At 41.1% G+C, this 12,178-nt stretch overlaps 1 protein-coding gene across 2 annotated transcripts; it reads left to right on the top strand.

The window, feature by feature from the left end:
• The first annotated feature begins 297 nt into the window (after positions 1–297).
• Positions 298–10,785, top strand: HNRNPU (heterogeneous nuclear ribonucleoprotein U). Of its 2 annotated transcripts, none has more exons than XM_003410920.3 (14): positions 298–1,192; positions 2,063–2,174; positions 2,261–2,334; positions 4,289–4,428; positions 4,971–5,070; positions 5,532–5,644; positions 6,079–6,342; positions 6,651–6,770; positions 7,174–7,302; positions 7,540–7,708; positions 8,014–8,268; positions 8,601–8,785; positions 9,156–9,227; positions 9,668–10,785. In XM_003410920.3, exons 1-14 carry the CDS (start codon positions 505–507, stop codon positions 9,719–9,721), a joined length of 2,475 nt encoding a protein of 824 aa, XP_003410968.1. In that variant the 5' UTR covers positions 298–504; the 3' UTR covers positions 9,722–10,785. The 2 variants fall into 2 exon arrangements, with proteins under 2 accessions (XP_003410968.1, XP_003410969.1); XM_003410921.3 differs by having other exon boundaries at positions 299–1,135.
• Positions 10,786–12,178: the final 1,393 nt, after the last annotated feature.

Raw genomic sequence — 12,178 nt, 5'->3', positions numbered from 1 at the left:
AAAAATTAGAAAGGCCAATAGGTTTTGCAGCAGGTCGGTTTAACTGAAAGGCGGTTTCCTTTTCCTCCATTTGCTCAGTCCCAATTGGAAGCCCAATGCGCGGCCTGCGCCGCGCTCTCGGCCCGGGATTCGGCGTGGGGGCGGGGAGGTAAGTACGGTAATGGGGCGGGGCCAAGGCGCGGGCGCGCTCCGGCTTTCCTACTGCGCAGCGCTACCGTACGCGGGGGGGCGGGGCGGCTATATTACGTGCGCGGCGCCGCCCCTGCGAGAGGACGTTGCGTGCTCGCTCGCGCCAGGCGAGTCTCCGCGTCTCCCTCGCGAACTGGGTGAAAGGAATTGGCGCCGTTCGACACCAGGCGGGTCCGCTCTGCAGCACGAACCCACCTCCAGCCGCAGCCGCAGCCGCCGCCCGGGCCGAAGAGCAGCAGCAGCAGCCGCCACTAGTGGCCGTGTGCGCGGAGCCGAGTTTGAGCCAGCACCTAGCGGTGAATCGGGGTCCTCACGATGAGTTCCTCGCCTGTTAATGTAAAAAAGCTGAAGGTGTCGGAGTTGAAAGAGGAGCTCAAGAAGCGGCGCCTTTCCGACAAGGGCCTGAAGGCCGAACTCATGGAGCGACTCCAGGCCGCGCTGGACGACGAGGAGGCCGGGGGCCGCCCCGCCATGGAGCCCGGGAACGGCAGCCTAGATCTGGGCGGGGATTCCGCCGGGCGCTCCGGAGCAGGCCTCGAGCAAGAGGCCGCGACCGCCGGCGACGAGGAGGAGGAGGAGGAGGAAGATGAGGAGGAAGGGATCGCCGCCCTGGATGGCGACCAGATGGAGCTCGGGGAGGAGAACGGGGCCGCGGGGGCGGCCGACTCGGGCCCTATGGAGGAGGAGGCCGGCTCGGAAGACGAGAACGGCGACGATCAGGGTTTCCAGGAAGGGGAAGATGAGCTCGGAGACGAGGAGGAAGCCGCGGGCGACGAAAACGGGCACGGGGAGCAGCAGCCGCAACCGCCGGCGACGCCGCAGCAACAGCCCCAGCAGCAGCGCGGGGCCGCCAAGGAGGCCGCGGGGAAGAGCAGCGGCCCCACCTCGCTGTTCGCGGTGACGGTGGCGCCGCCCGGGTCGAGGCAGGGCCAGCAGCAGGCGGGAGGTAAGAAGAAGGCGGAAGGCGGCGGAGGCGGCGGTCGCCCCGGGGCTCCGGCGGCGGGTGAGTGCTGCGTTGTACGTTGCGCGCGGCGGGAGGCCCGCGCGGGTGGGGACCGTGCCCCAGGCCTGCCGGAGCCCCGCCAGGGGGAGGGAGCCCTGCGGGGGCGTCGGGCCAGGGAGGCGCGGAGCCTGCTGGTGGCTGGCTTGGTGGGGGGGGGTGCGGGGAATCCCGGATTAGCCGTGAGGCCTCGGCCTTGGTGTGTGTGACGGTGGCGACAGCGCCTCCATTATGTGGCTCGAGAGCCGGGAGCTGCAGCTGCCGCCGGTGGGGGGGCGAGAGGAGCGGGCGGGCGGCGGCAGGGAGCCCCGTCGGCCCTCGGTGGCGCCGCCGCGGTGCGTGCGCGCGGTGCGGGCACATGTGTCGGGGGGAGGGGAGAGGCCCGCGGTCCTGGGGCGGGCGCGCTTTGGCGGCTCTTCGCCGCTGTATTGTGCAAGGAGCGCAGGGGCCTGGCGTGACGTCACTTCCGGCGGGCGGAGCCGGGCGGGCGGAGCCGGGCGGAAGATCAGTACAATGCGGCCGAGGAGCGCGGGCCCGGGTGGGGGAGGGGAGGCCGCGGGAGCGGAGGCCCGGCCCCTCCCCCCTTCCTGAACTCTCTTCGGGGTACACGTGGGCTCTCGGCTTGTGCCGCGCAGTTTTTCCCTGCGCTGTCTCTAAAATCACGGAGTAGACTGGCAAAGCGAGCGCTGTCTAGACTGCGTCACTAGCTCAAATCCTGTTGCACTGATTGTTGTTGGAAATTCACAATTGGTTTGTCGATTTAAAGTTTTTTTTTTAAAAAAGAACAGGAGAGTCGAGCCTTTTGGCGTTTCAAAATAGAAAAGGTTTTTTTGTTTTGCGTCTTGGCCTCTTATAAGGTGTCGTGTATTATAGGAGACGGCAAAACAGAACAGAAAAGCGGAGATAAAAAGAGAGGTGTTAAAAGACCTCGGGAAGATCATGGTCGTGGATATTTTGAGTACATTGAAGAGAACAAATACAGCAGGTAGAGGATGCTAACCGAGTTTAATTGTCACCTGTTCATCATTCGTTGATGGAAAAAGCTGTATCAGGAGACAATTTCTCTTTCAGGGCTAAATCTCCTCAGCCACCTGTTGAAGAAGAAGATGAACACTTTGATGACACAGTGGTTTGCCTTGATACTTGTAAGTGAAGCTATTTTTCCTCCCGCCCACTTTCTCATGCGGTGATTTTTGGTTCCAGTACGTTAGAAAACAGTGCTGTTATGTTGAATATAGAAAATTTAGTAAGGTTAAGTAATTTGTTAAATATAAGTAAGATGTGGTCTGTATTCAGATTCTGGCAGCTAAACATTTAGTACAGCATCAGTTGTATTGATAATTTCACAGGTTTTAGTGATTTAGTAATTTTTATATAAGTTGGAAGTTTTTACCAGGAATATAAAATTAATGCCAATTTTTGACTAATTAGTTAATGCAAACTTGTAAGACTACCCATGAATTGTCCTAATAGGGTTCTATGATAAAGTAATTACATTTTTTGTAGCATTATGTAAAGTGAGCTATTTGGGCTAGTTGAATACTTAGTAATGGGTTTTTCCGTTAGCACACAAGTATATTCCCTATTCTGACAAAAGATTGTAATAATACTTTTTCAATAACTGCTCTTTTGTTCTCAATTCCAGTTCAGTAACTGCTGCTTTAACATAAGTTGATTTCCTCCAAAGACCTGGGCAGCAGCAGTGGGCTACCACTGGGCCACTAGTTTCTTCAGCAGCGAATGGTATCAATGGCAGCACTGTAAATACTGCTACTTTTGCCAGTTGGGTTGCAATTGAGTATAAGGAAGTATTGCAAACCTCTAAATGGGCCTTGGCTGTCAGCCTTGTTATCTTTTTCGTTGTAAAAATTGTTAGTTTAGTATTCGATAGAACACAAAGCTTTTTCAGAGAAGTAGAATAAGGGGTGGAAATAATGGCTTGAAGTACAAGCAGGTAAGACGGTGACCTGCCCTGTAGATTGAAGATATGCCCTGTAGATTTATTCAGATTTGCAAGAGTAAATGTAAAATTCTTGATTTCTTTTTAAACACCATTTATAAGTAGCTGAGATACTCATTGAGATTTTTAAAAAAGCCTCACATGGGTAAGTCCTTCTTTGATTTGAAAGTTCATAGTAAATTCCATTGCTTAAATATAAAGTCACTAGGAATTTTTGGAATGCCGAAGTAATGTTCCAAGAAGGTAAGGCCGCCATTAGAAAGTAAATACGTTTTCAGCAGATTAGAGATGGCAATTCAAGTGCAGTATTGGGTTCAGATAGGTTGTATGTGATGCAAGTTCTATCTGTGATAAAAGGAATTTTAAGAGCAAAGATAGTTATGGAGGATTACAAACTGTAGCATTTATTTACTCCAAAAATAAATAAATAAAACCCCAGGTTTGTGACTCAGTGTTGGCTCTCAAGTGTGAACGCTGAGAAGATGCATTCTGATAAGCCAGTGACCCACAGATAGCTAAGAAGCTTTGGATGGATGATCCAGGACATAGATAATCCCATCCCTACTGACTGACAAGCAATCCTTCAGAAAGGGGCTATAATATGAACACCTTTAGACCAGAGTTACACCATGTAGATCAAGGCTCCCCTCCCAAGTTTTAGAACAGAGTTTGGGGCCTGGAGGGCTGTTGTTCAGTTACAAAGGGCAAACTCAACAGCTCATAATCCTACTTTAAAATATTTGGCCATGGCCTCCCTTCAGTTTATTGTGGCACTGGTAAATTCAGCCTGGTTCTGGCATGCTTCGCTTTCATTTTCTGCTATCGTCTACTGCTTGCCTGTATGTCAAGGTAAAGAGCAGAGCAGGTATGTATTAATGTCACATTGTCTTGATTACATGCTTAAAACTTAGTATTTCTTAGTTTTACAGGCAGTTTATGCTTTAGCTTTTAATTTGGTAATATGATTTTTTTGGTGGGAGTGGGGTTTGAATTGAAACTAGAACAGCATGATACGTTGAAAAATAAATTTGATGCAGCATCAAGAAATGCAAAATTTTAATAACCAAGTTTTGTCTGTGTAGCAGAAATGTTCACATTGATGTCAAAAGAATATAATGTGATACTTGATATAATTACAGATAATTGTGACCTACATTTTAAAATATCAAGAGATCGCCTCAGCGCTTCTTCTCTTACTATGGAGAGTTTTGCTTTTCTCTGGGCTGGAGGAAGGGCATCTTACGGTGTTTCAAAAGGCAAAGTCTGTTTTGAGATGAAGGTGAATGCTAATTTTGTAATGTTTTTGTGAGTTCTCATTTGCTTGACACTTACGTGGCAAAGGATCTTCCTGACATGTTTGTGGATTAGAATAGGATCTTGGAGCCTCTGTAACTGTAAACGCTTGTTATATTAGAAATGTAAGTAGAATTTCATTGTAGAGTCGGCGCATTCATTTAGGGTGCTTCTTTATCAGGCCACCAAGGGGTTAAATAAAAAATTAGGTTTCTGGTTTTGTCGGAGAGAAAAACATGTTGAATGTACACAAAGTTGGTAGTCGAGAACATTTATTAATATTAATTGTCCTTTCAGATGTGAATTGACCAAGTTTTTACCTCACTTTTGAATTTTAAATATAAGCTCTTAGGCTTCAGTCTGAAGTTCTTAAGTTAGGAGTTGGGAGGGTCAGAGATGAGTGGGTATCTTCTTTTTGTAGTGGTAGCCAGAGCAGTATTAGCCCTTGGCCCAAAAGAAATAAGACAGGATGCAGGGACCAGCCTTTTTTTGGTTTAGAGTTTAATCATTCATGATTTGATTTTTCAGGTTACAGAGAAGATCCCAGTAAGGCATTTATACACAAAAGATATTGACATACATGAAGTTCGGATTGGGTGGTCACTAACCACAAGTGGAATGTTACTTGGTAAAGTTTCCATTTGGGGACTAAGGGGCACATGAATGTTTAGGGTCTGATCTTAGTGTTTTAACACTACTAGAAGGCAATTTAATCTTTTTGTGTATTGCCTGTATCCAGTTTAATGATATTTTGGAGATGAATGACCTTAGCATTTAGTAGACATAGGCTGAGTATGATTTTTTTTCCTTTATGGTTACTTGCATTTTATTACCAAACGGTTAAAATACATTGTTAATTATTGCGTGCAGTTTAAATTGTGAGCTTGGTGTCTATACCCACCTAGCTTCCATCAATTACCTAGTTTTAGAGGATAGATGACAGATTATAAGTTAAAATGTTAGCGAAGGGATATTAGGTTATGTACTCATTGTTGCTCTTGTGCCCTACGTGTTAAAACATAAAAGTAACTGGCTATAATCAGTCTGTTTTGAAAAACAGACTTCATGAAAGTTATTTATTTTTTTTAGGTGAAGAAGAGTTTTCTTACGGGTATTCTTTAAAAGGAATAAAAACATGCAACTGTGAGACTGAAGATTATGGAGAGAAGTTTGATGAAAATGATGTGATTACATGTTTTGCTGTAAGTCATAGATAGATTGCAGTCTTTGTATAAATGGCAGTGTATTACCTGTTTGAACTAGGTTTTTCAACACTGTCAGTGTTCGCGCTCGGTAGGTTTTTTTGTGTAGTATCAACATAAACTTACTCTAATCCTGCATTACAGTAAAAATAACATTTAACTGGGAAAGAATATGGAAATTTTAAGGAAGAAATCACTCATTTTCAGTCAAAAGTACTAAACGTGACATTGACTGAAAAATGTAGTCCATCCTCTAGGGCGGTATTATGTTTCTGGTTCTCAGTAATAGTATTTGTCGTGTTTTGTTTATCACCATGAGGAGGGTCTTCGCACTTTATATATTCCACGGGATAAGCTTCATTTCTGGTTTGGATTTTGAAGTTTTAGAAAGCTTATAGGAAGCAGATTAAAATAAAACTTTTTCTATTTAACAGAACTTTGAAAGTGATGAAGTAGAACTCTCCTATGCTAAGAATGGACAAGATCTTGGTGTTGCCTTCAAGATCAGTAAGGAAGTTCTTGCTGGACGACCACTCTTCCCGCATGTTCTCTGCCACAACTGTGCAGTTGAGTTTAATTTTGGTCAGAAGGAAAAGCCATATTTCCCAATACCTGAAGACTGTACTTTTATCCAGAATGTCTCTTTGGAGGATCGAGTCAGAGGACCAAAGGGGCCTGAAGAGAAGAAAGATTGTGAAGTAGGTGGTTTTTTTTTTTGTTATTATCGTTAATTGTGGGATCTGTAGGTTGTCTTTACTTGGCCAAAAAAAAAAAAACATTTAGAAGAGTTGGATGATTTAATCTCTTAGTTTTCCACCATGTCTGTTGCTCTTAATTGTCTTCTCCCCTTTTTGTGCATTGTTAAACTTAGCATATAAATTCTCCTGGTATAAGGGCTATGAAAATTTAGATTATTTAAAATTGAACAGTTGTTACATATTAAGTATTTAAACTATTATTGGGTAGTTCCTAATTATTGGTGAAATAACATTTTTTGTCATTTTAGGTTGTAATGATGATTGGCTTGCCAGGAGCAGGAAAGACTACCTGGGTTACTAAACATGCAGCAGAAAATCCTGGTAAATACAACATTCTTGGGACAAATACCATTATGGATAAGATGATGGTAAGTAAAGTATGAGGGCCTTAACTCAGTGTTTTAAGTAGACCAGAAGGTGTTCTAAAAACTTTTTTTTGCCTGTTGTCTTCATATACTTGTTAATGTTTTTGAGAGGAGACTTTGAACAGAGTTAAATTGGTTATGTGAGTAGGCTATTGGCTAGGCATAATTATCTTTTAAGTAGATTTTTCAAATCCTTAAATGTGTTATAGCTACAAAGTATTGAAAATAAATAACGGTCTTTTTAAATGACAAAGTGAGAAAAGGCAATACAGTATTTAAATTATGATTTGTTGCTTGTTTCCCATGTAGATGTAAGCTGGTAATAAAAACTTGGTTTGAGATAACATACTTAATGTGTACTCCATGTATCACAAGTTCACAGGAAATTTTTAACTTTTTAAAATAGGTGGCAGGTTTTAAGAAGCAAATGGCAGATACTGGAAAACTGAACACACTGTTGCAGAGAGCCCCACAGTGTCTTGGGAAGTTTATTGAGATAGCTGCACGTAAGAAGCGAAATTTCATTTTGGATCAGGTATGCTGTGGCTTAGAAGCTTAAAGACTTGGACTTGGTGTAGGTTTTTTTTTTTTTTTAATGTAAATTTTTATATACCTGTAACTTTGAATTAATGCTTAGAGATATAAACAGGATGGGAGTCAGAGGTTATACACATAACGCTTAAGATTTAATAGTTTTTTTTTTAGGTTTGCAGTTGAATGTAACACTGAAGCTTATATTTTAAGTCAAATGGAATTTTTTTTTTTTCCTAAGACAAATGTGTCTGCTGCTGCCCAGAGGAGAAAAATGTGCCTGTTTGCAGGCTTCCAACGGAAAGCCGTTGTAGTTTGCCCGAAAGATGAAGACTATAAGCAAAGAACACAGAAGAAAGCAGAAGTAGAGGGGAAAGATCTTCCAGAACATGCAGTTCTCAAAATGAAAGGCATGAAATTTAATTGAATTGTTGGGTTAAATCTCTTTACATGGTTTATATCTTACAGCTGTAAATTTAACTATTTCCTGTCATGAAATTATAGGGATTGCATGAACTGTAAATATGAGTGTGTTTGGTTTATTTGTTTATTATTAGGTAAAAGATGTCATTAAGACACGAGTGTTGACATAGTAGTCTTTTTGAAAGAATTAAAGGCTTTCAAGAATTGCAGCTTTAGGATTGTATATATGTATGGTGGGGTTTTTGTTTTTTCGTTTTTTTTTTAATTGAGAACTTCCCTTTATTCCCTCTAGGAAACTTTACGCTGCCAGAAGTAGCTGAGTGCTTTGATGAAATAACCTATGTTGAACTTCAGAAAGAGGAAGCCCAAAAACTTTTGGAACAATATAAGGAAGAAAGTAAAAAGGCTCTTCCACCAGAAAAGAAACAAAACACTGGCTCAAAGAAGAGCAATAAAAATAAGAGTGGCAAGAACCAGTTTAACAGAGGCGGTGGCCATAGAGGACGCGGAGGATTCAATATGCGTGGTGGAAATTTCAGAGGGGGAGGCAAGTTAATTTTGAGTATCCTATTTGGTTCATGGTGGAAACATGATAATTTTATTGTTTGGATCTGTTAATTAGCTAAATTTAACATAGGAAGTAGATCCTGATAGCGTACTTAGTAAAAAATTGCTTAAAAATATTATAATTTGATACTAAACACTGACTTAATTCCTTGGTTATCAGCGTCATAAATTACGTGAAATGGTTAATATTTTAGTGTTGCTTTGTGTTTAGATATTTTTCTCTTGAAGCGAAAGACTCATAAGAACCCTAAATCTTCTGTGGAACTAGGTACAATACAATACACTATTAAACTAAATATCTCTTGTTTTTAGCTCCTGGGAATCGTGGTGGATATAATAGGAGGGGCAATATGCCACAGCGAGGTGGCGGCGGTGGTGGAAGTGGTGGGATCGGCTATCCATATCCTCGAGGCCCTGTTTTCCCCAGCCGAGGTGGTTTTTCCAACAGAGGGAACTACAACAGAGGTGGAATGCCCAACAGAGGAAACTACAACCAGGTAATGCTTGTTAAGATCCTTGAGGACAATGATACCTGTGTAGTTTAGCTTGGGGAGCTGTAGGCATACGTTGTAGAGCCATAGTAAGAATTGTAAGGAACATGGCGTGTACGCATCGACATAAGAAAAGCTTATGGTAAAATGAGTCCGCTTGGTAATTTTGCTTTTCAGGTGCAGTAACTAGCAACAAATCAGGTTGATTTCCCATAAAGAATAAGAAATTCAGTATCCCATCACAGGCTCCACCAGTTTCTACATTGCCCTAAAATTAGTGACTAGCAATTTTTCAGTTTCTAGCAGTCCCCCCATCCAAACCTAACAAGATGTTGGCCTCAGAGTTCTTAAAGCATTTCTTTTTTTATTTTTGTAGAACTTCAGAGGACGAGGAAACAATCGTGGCTACAAAAATCAATCTCAGGGCTACAACCAGTGGCAGCAGGGTGTAAGTAATTTCTTAAGTATTCATGTATATTAGTTGTATTTTGATCTTATTCAGTGAATGAAGTGTTTATAAGTGTTACATAGGACAAGGTGTGAACTGTGTTGCAGTTGTAGCCGTAATATCATTTAAAGGCAAAATAGGTTGGAGTTTGCTATAATTTAAGACTTTGGAAAGTAATGTTTAATATATATAGTTTTTGTTACTGCTAGCTTTAATTGCGTAAACTAACCGAGTCATGATGTGTTTTCTTTTGTACTATGTTCATTGATAATATTGGGAATTAATACTAACTAAACCTGGTTTGATAGAAATCAGAGGTATGACAGATATAAATTTGTTTGCAGCAATTACTCTGAATTAGATTCATTGTCATTTCCTAAAAGCAGTTTGAGTGGCTTATTGATGTTTTTTCTTTAAAAAAAACAAATTTTCTTTTACAGCAATTCTGGGGTCAGAAGCCATGGAGTCAGCATTATCACCAAGGATATTATTGAATACCCAAATAAAACGAACTGATACATATTTCTCCAAAACCTTCACAAGAAGTCGACTGTTTTCTTTAGTAGGCTAACTTTTTAAACATTCCACAAGAGGAAGTGCCTGCGGGTTCCTTTTTTAGAAGCTTTGTGGGTTGATTTTTTTTTCTTTTCTTTTTTGTACATTTTTAATTGCAGTTTTAAAGTGAATCGTAAGAGAACCTCAGCATTGTGCACGATAAGAGAATGTGTCAGTATTTCAGGGTTCTACATTTTATCTGTAAAATGTGACTTTTTTTTTTTTATCACAACAAAAGTAAAATGTTGCTTTGTACCTGGTGTCTTTTATTAAGAATTTACTCCCCCCATTTCTCACAGAGAATAACAGTCGGGAGTCATTGTCACGATATAATAGAAATGTTAGCAACCAGATTCATGTACGGACTAAGTGGTCCTCATGAATTGCACAAGACTCTGTACTGCTCATATTACACTCCATCCTCTCTGTAGTTTGGTGGGTAGTTTGGAAGGGGGTAAGCTGAACAATTAGTTTCTGACAATGATTGGGAAGACTTTATTTTTCAAATAACAGTGGATTTGGCATAACTGGGACTGAAGATAAAACTTGGAACCAAGATAGAGAAGATGGAGTGTATGTAGAAGGGCTGTTAAAAATGTAAAACTTGGTTGCATTACTTGTGGAGGCTCAAACTTGTGAAGGTTAAATACCATAATTTTTCCATTTGTTCTGCATTTTGATTCTGAAAAGAAAGCTGGCTTTGCCCATTTCTTATTAAAAACCTTGTTGTAAATCCAGTTGTCTAATGGGATCTATATGAAGTTAGCTATGTCTGTATGCCCTTCTCCCACAAAATATTGTATAACCAGTGTGCTTGTAGTAGTTACCTCCACCATCTTTGTAAGCTAATGAAATTGTGAGTCACCCATTTATATCTTAATTTTTAATCATGTCAGTTCTTGAATGGGTATCTCCTTAGCCTGCTGATTTCTTTTTCTTTCTAAAGAAAGTGGGTGGAGAAATTAATTTAGACGTTTGTTTGCAATAAAATGAATTCATTTTACTCTTGTTTTGGGATTCTCGCCATCAAGGTTCAAAATCCCTTTAATACTCCCAAGAGGAGAAATTATAAGTGTGTGCATTCTGGACAGCTTATTCTTTACTCTGTACTTGGAACATTTAGGTTTTAAAAACTTAAATGTGTACTGACAACTGATTTTATTTATGAAGTAAAGTTGAATTCTTCCCTTCCCCTCCCCCCCCAGATGATTTAACATTTTAAAGAGGGGAAAAGGTACTGGCTGGGAGAAGTTAACACTCAGTTTATCATCTTTCCCAAATGCTAATAATGGCTGTCCTCAACTGATTATAAACATAATGATATATAAGTACATGAAACTCTGGGACTAGATGCTTTTAGAAGCCATCATGCAAGCCAGTCATTGATTTCACTACTACACAACACTGCTAACTTACTGTAGCTATGTAATAACATGAGATCCCCTAATTGTAATTTTATTGGGTTTGCACAGAACACTTAATCTTCTAAAGGCTCCTCACTGAAGTGAGGAATCAGGAGTCAAACTGTAGAACTAAAATTTGACTTCAGTCTAGTTCTTGTTGGTGCTTTTAGGTTGTTTTTGGTAAGTTTAGGTTTGCTGTTTCTAATTGCTTAGATTTTTGTTTTCGCCATTTTGAATCAGATTTTTATTTTTTATTTTTTTTTTTTGGTAACTTGAATTCATACTCCTAGGCATTTTCTTCCTACAAGCTGGAGTTAAGTTTATAGATTGCAGTGGTTGATGGGATGGTTCACTTGGAAAATTCTTAAATGAAGGCTAATTCTGTAATTAACACAGGAATACTTATTTTAGTTTCAAGAGTTTTTGTCTAAATTTTTAGTGGTTTAATGCTAGCAACACTGGCATGGGTTACTTTTGTGGGTATGCACTGTTACTAGGATTACATAGACTGACCCAGGAAGAAGAAGAAAAAAAGTTAGACGCTGAAGTTGGCATCTGCTATAGTTTCGTAGTTTAAAATACCTTGTTAAGGAGTTCGTACTCGCTAATAATTACAGGGAGAAAGTAATGGCCGAATGACACTTTAGGGTAGACTATTATGCACGTGTAGGTTGGAAAACTTGGGGAGGAGAGAGACTGGGTAAATGGAAATGCTTTCCAGAAAAATGTTAAAATTTTTTGAGGAACGGTCTCAAATTTAGAATTACTATTGTCTGCGTAGGTATAGAAAGAAAGAATCTTATAAAGAAATTTAGATAAAGGGATGCATCAAGTAGTAAGCAAGGGAGAAAAATAATTAAATGCTGATTCTGGCAGAGTAGGAATTGAGTGAGAAACTTGGGTTATTTACCCTGCCACATGCCCGCCACTCTCTGTGGCAAACAGACATGGTCCTGAATAAATGTCCTGACTTAATTCTCAGAAAACACTCAC

Source organism: Loxodonta africana, chromosome 25, assembly GCF_030014295.1.
Source record: "Loxodonta africana isolate mLoxAfr1 chromosome 25, mLoxAfr1.hap2, whole genome shotgun sequence".
Taxonomy (NCBI): Eukaryota; Metazoa; Chordata; class Mammalia; order Proboscidea; family Elephantidae; genus Loxodonta; species Loxodonta africana.
The sequence above is the reverse complement of the archived record's forward strand: the minus strand, read 5'-3'. Positions and strand labels throughout refer to the sequence as shown.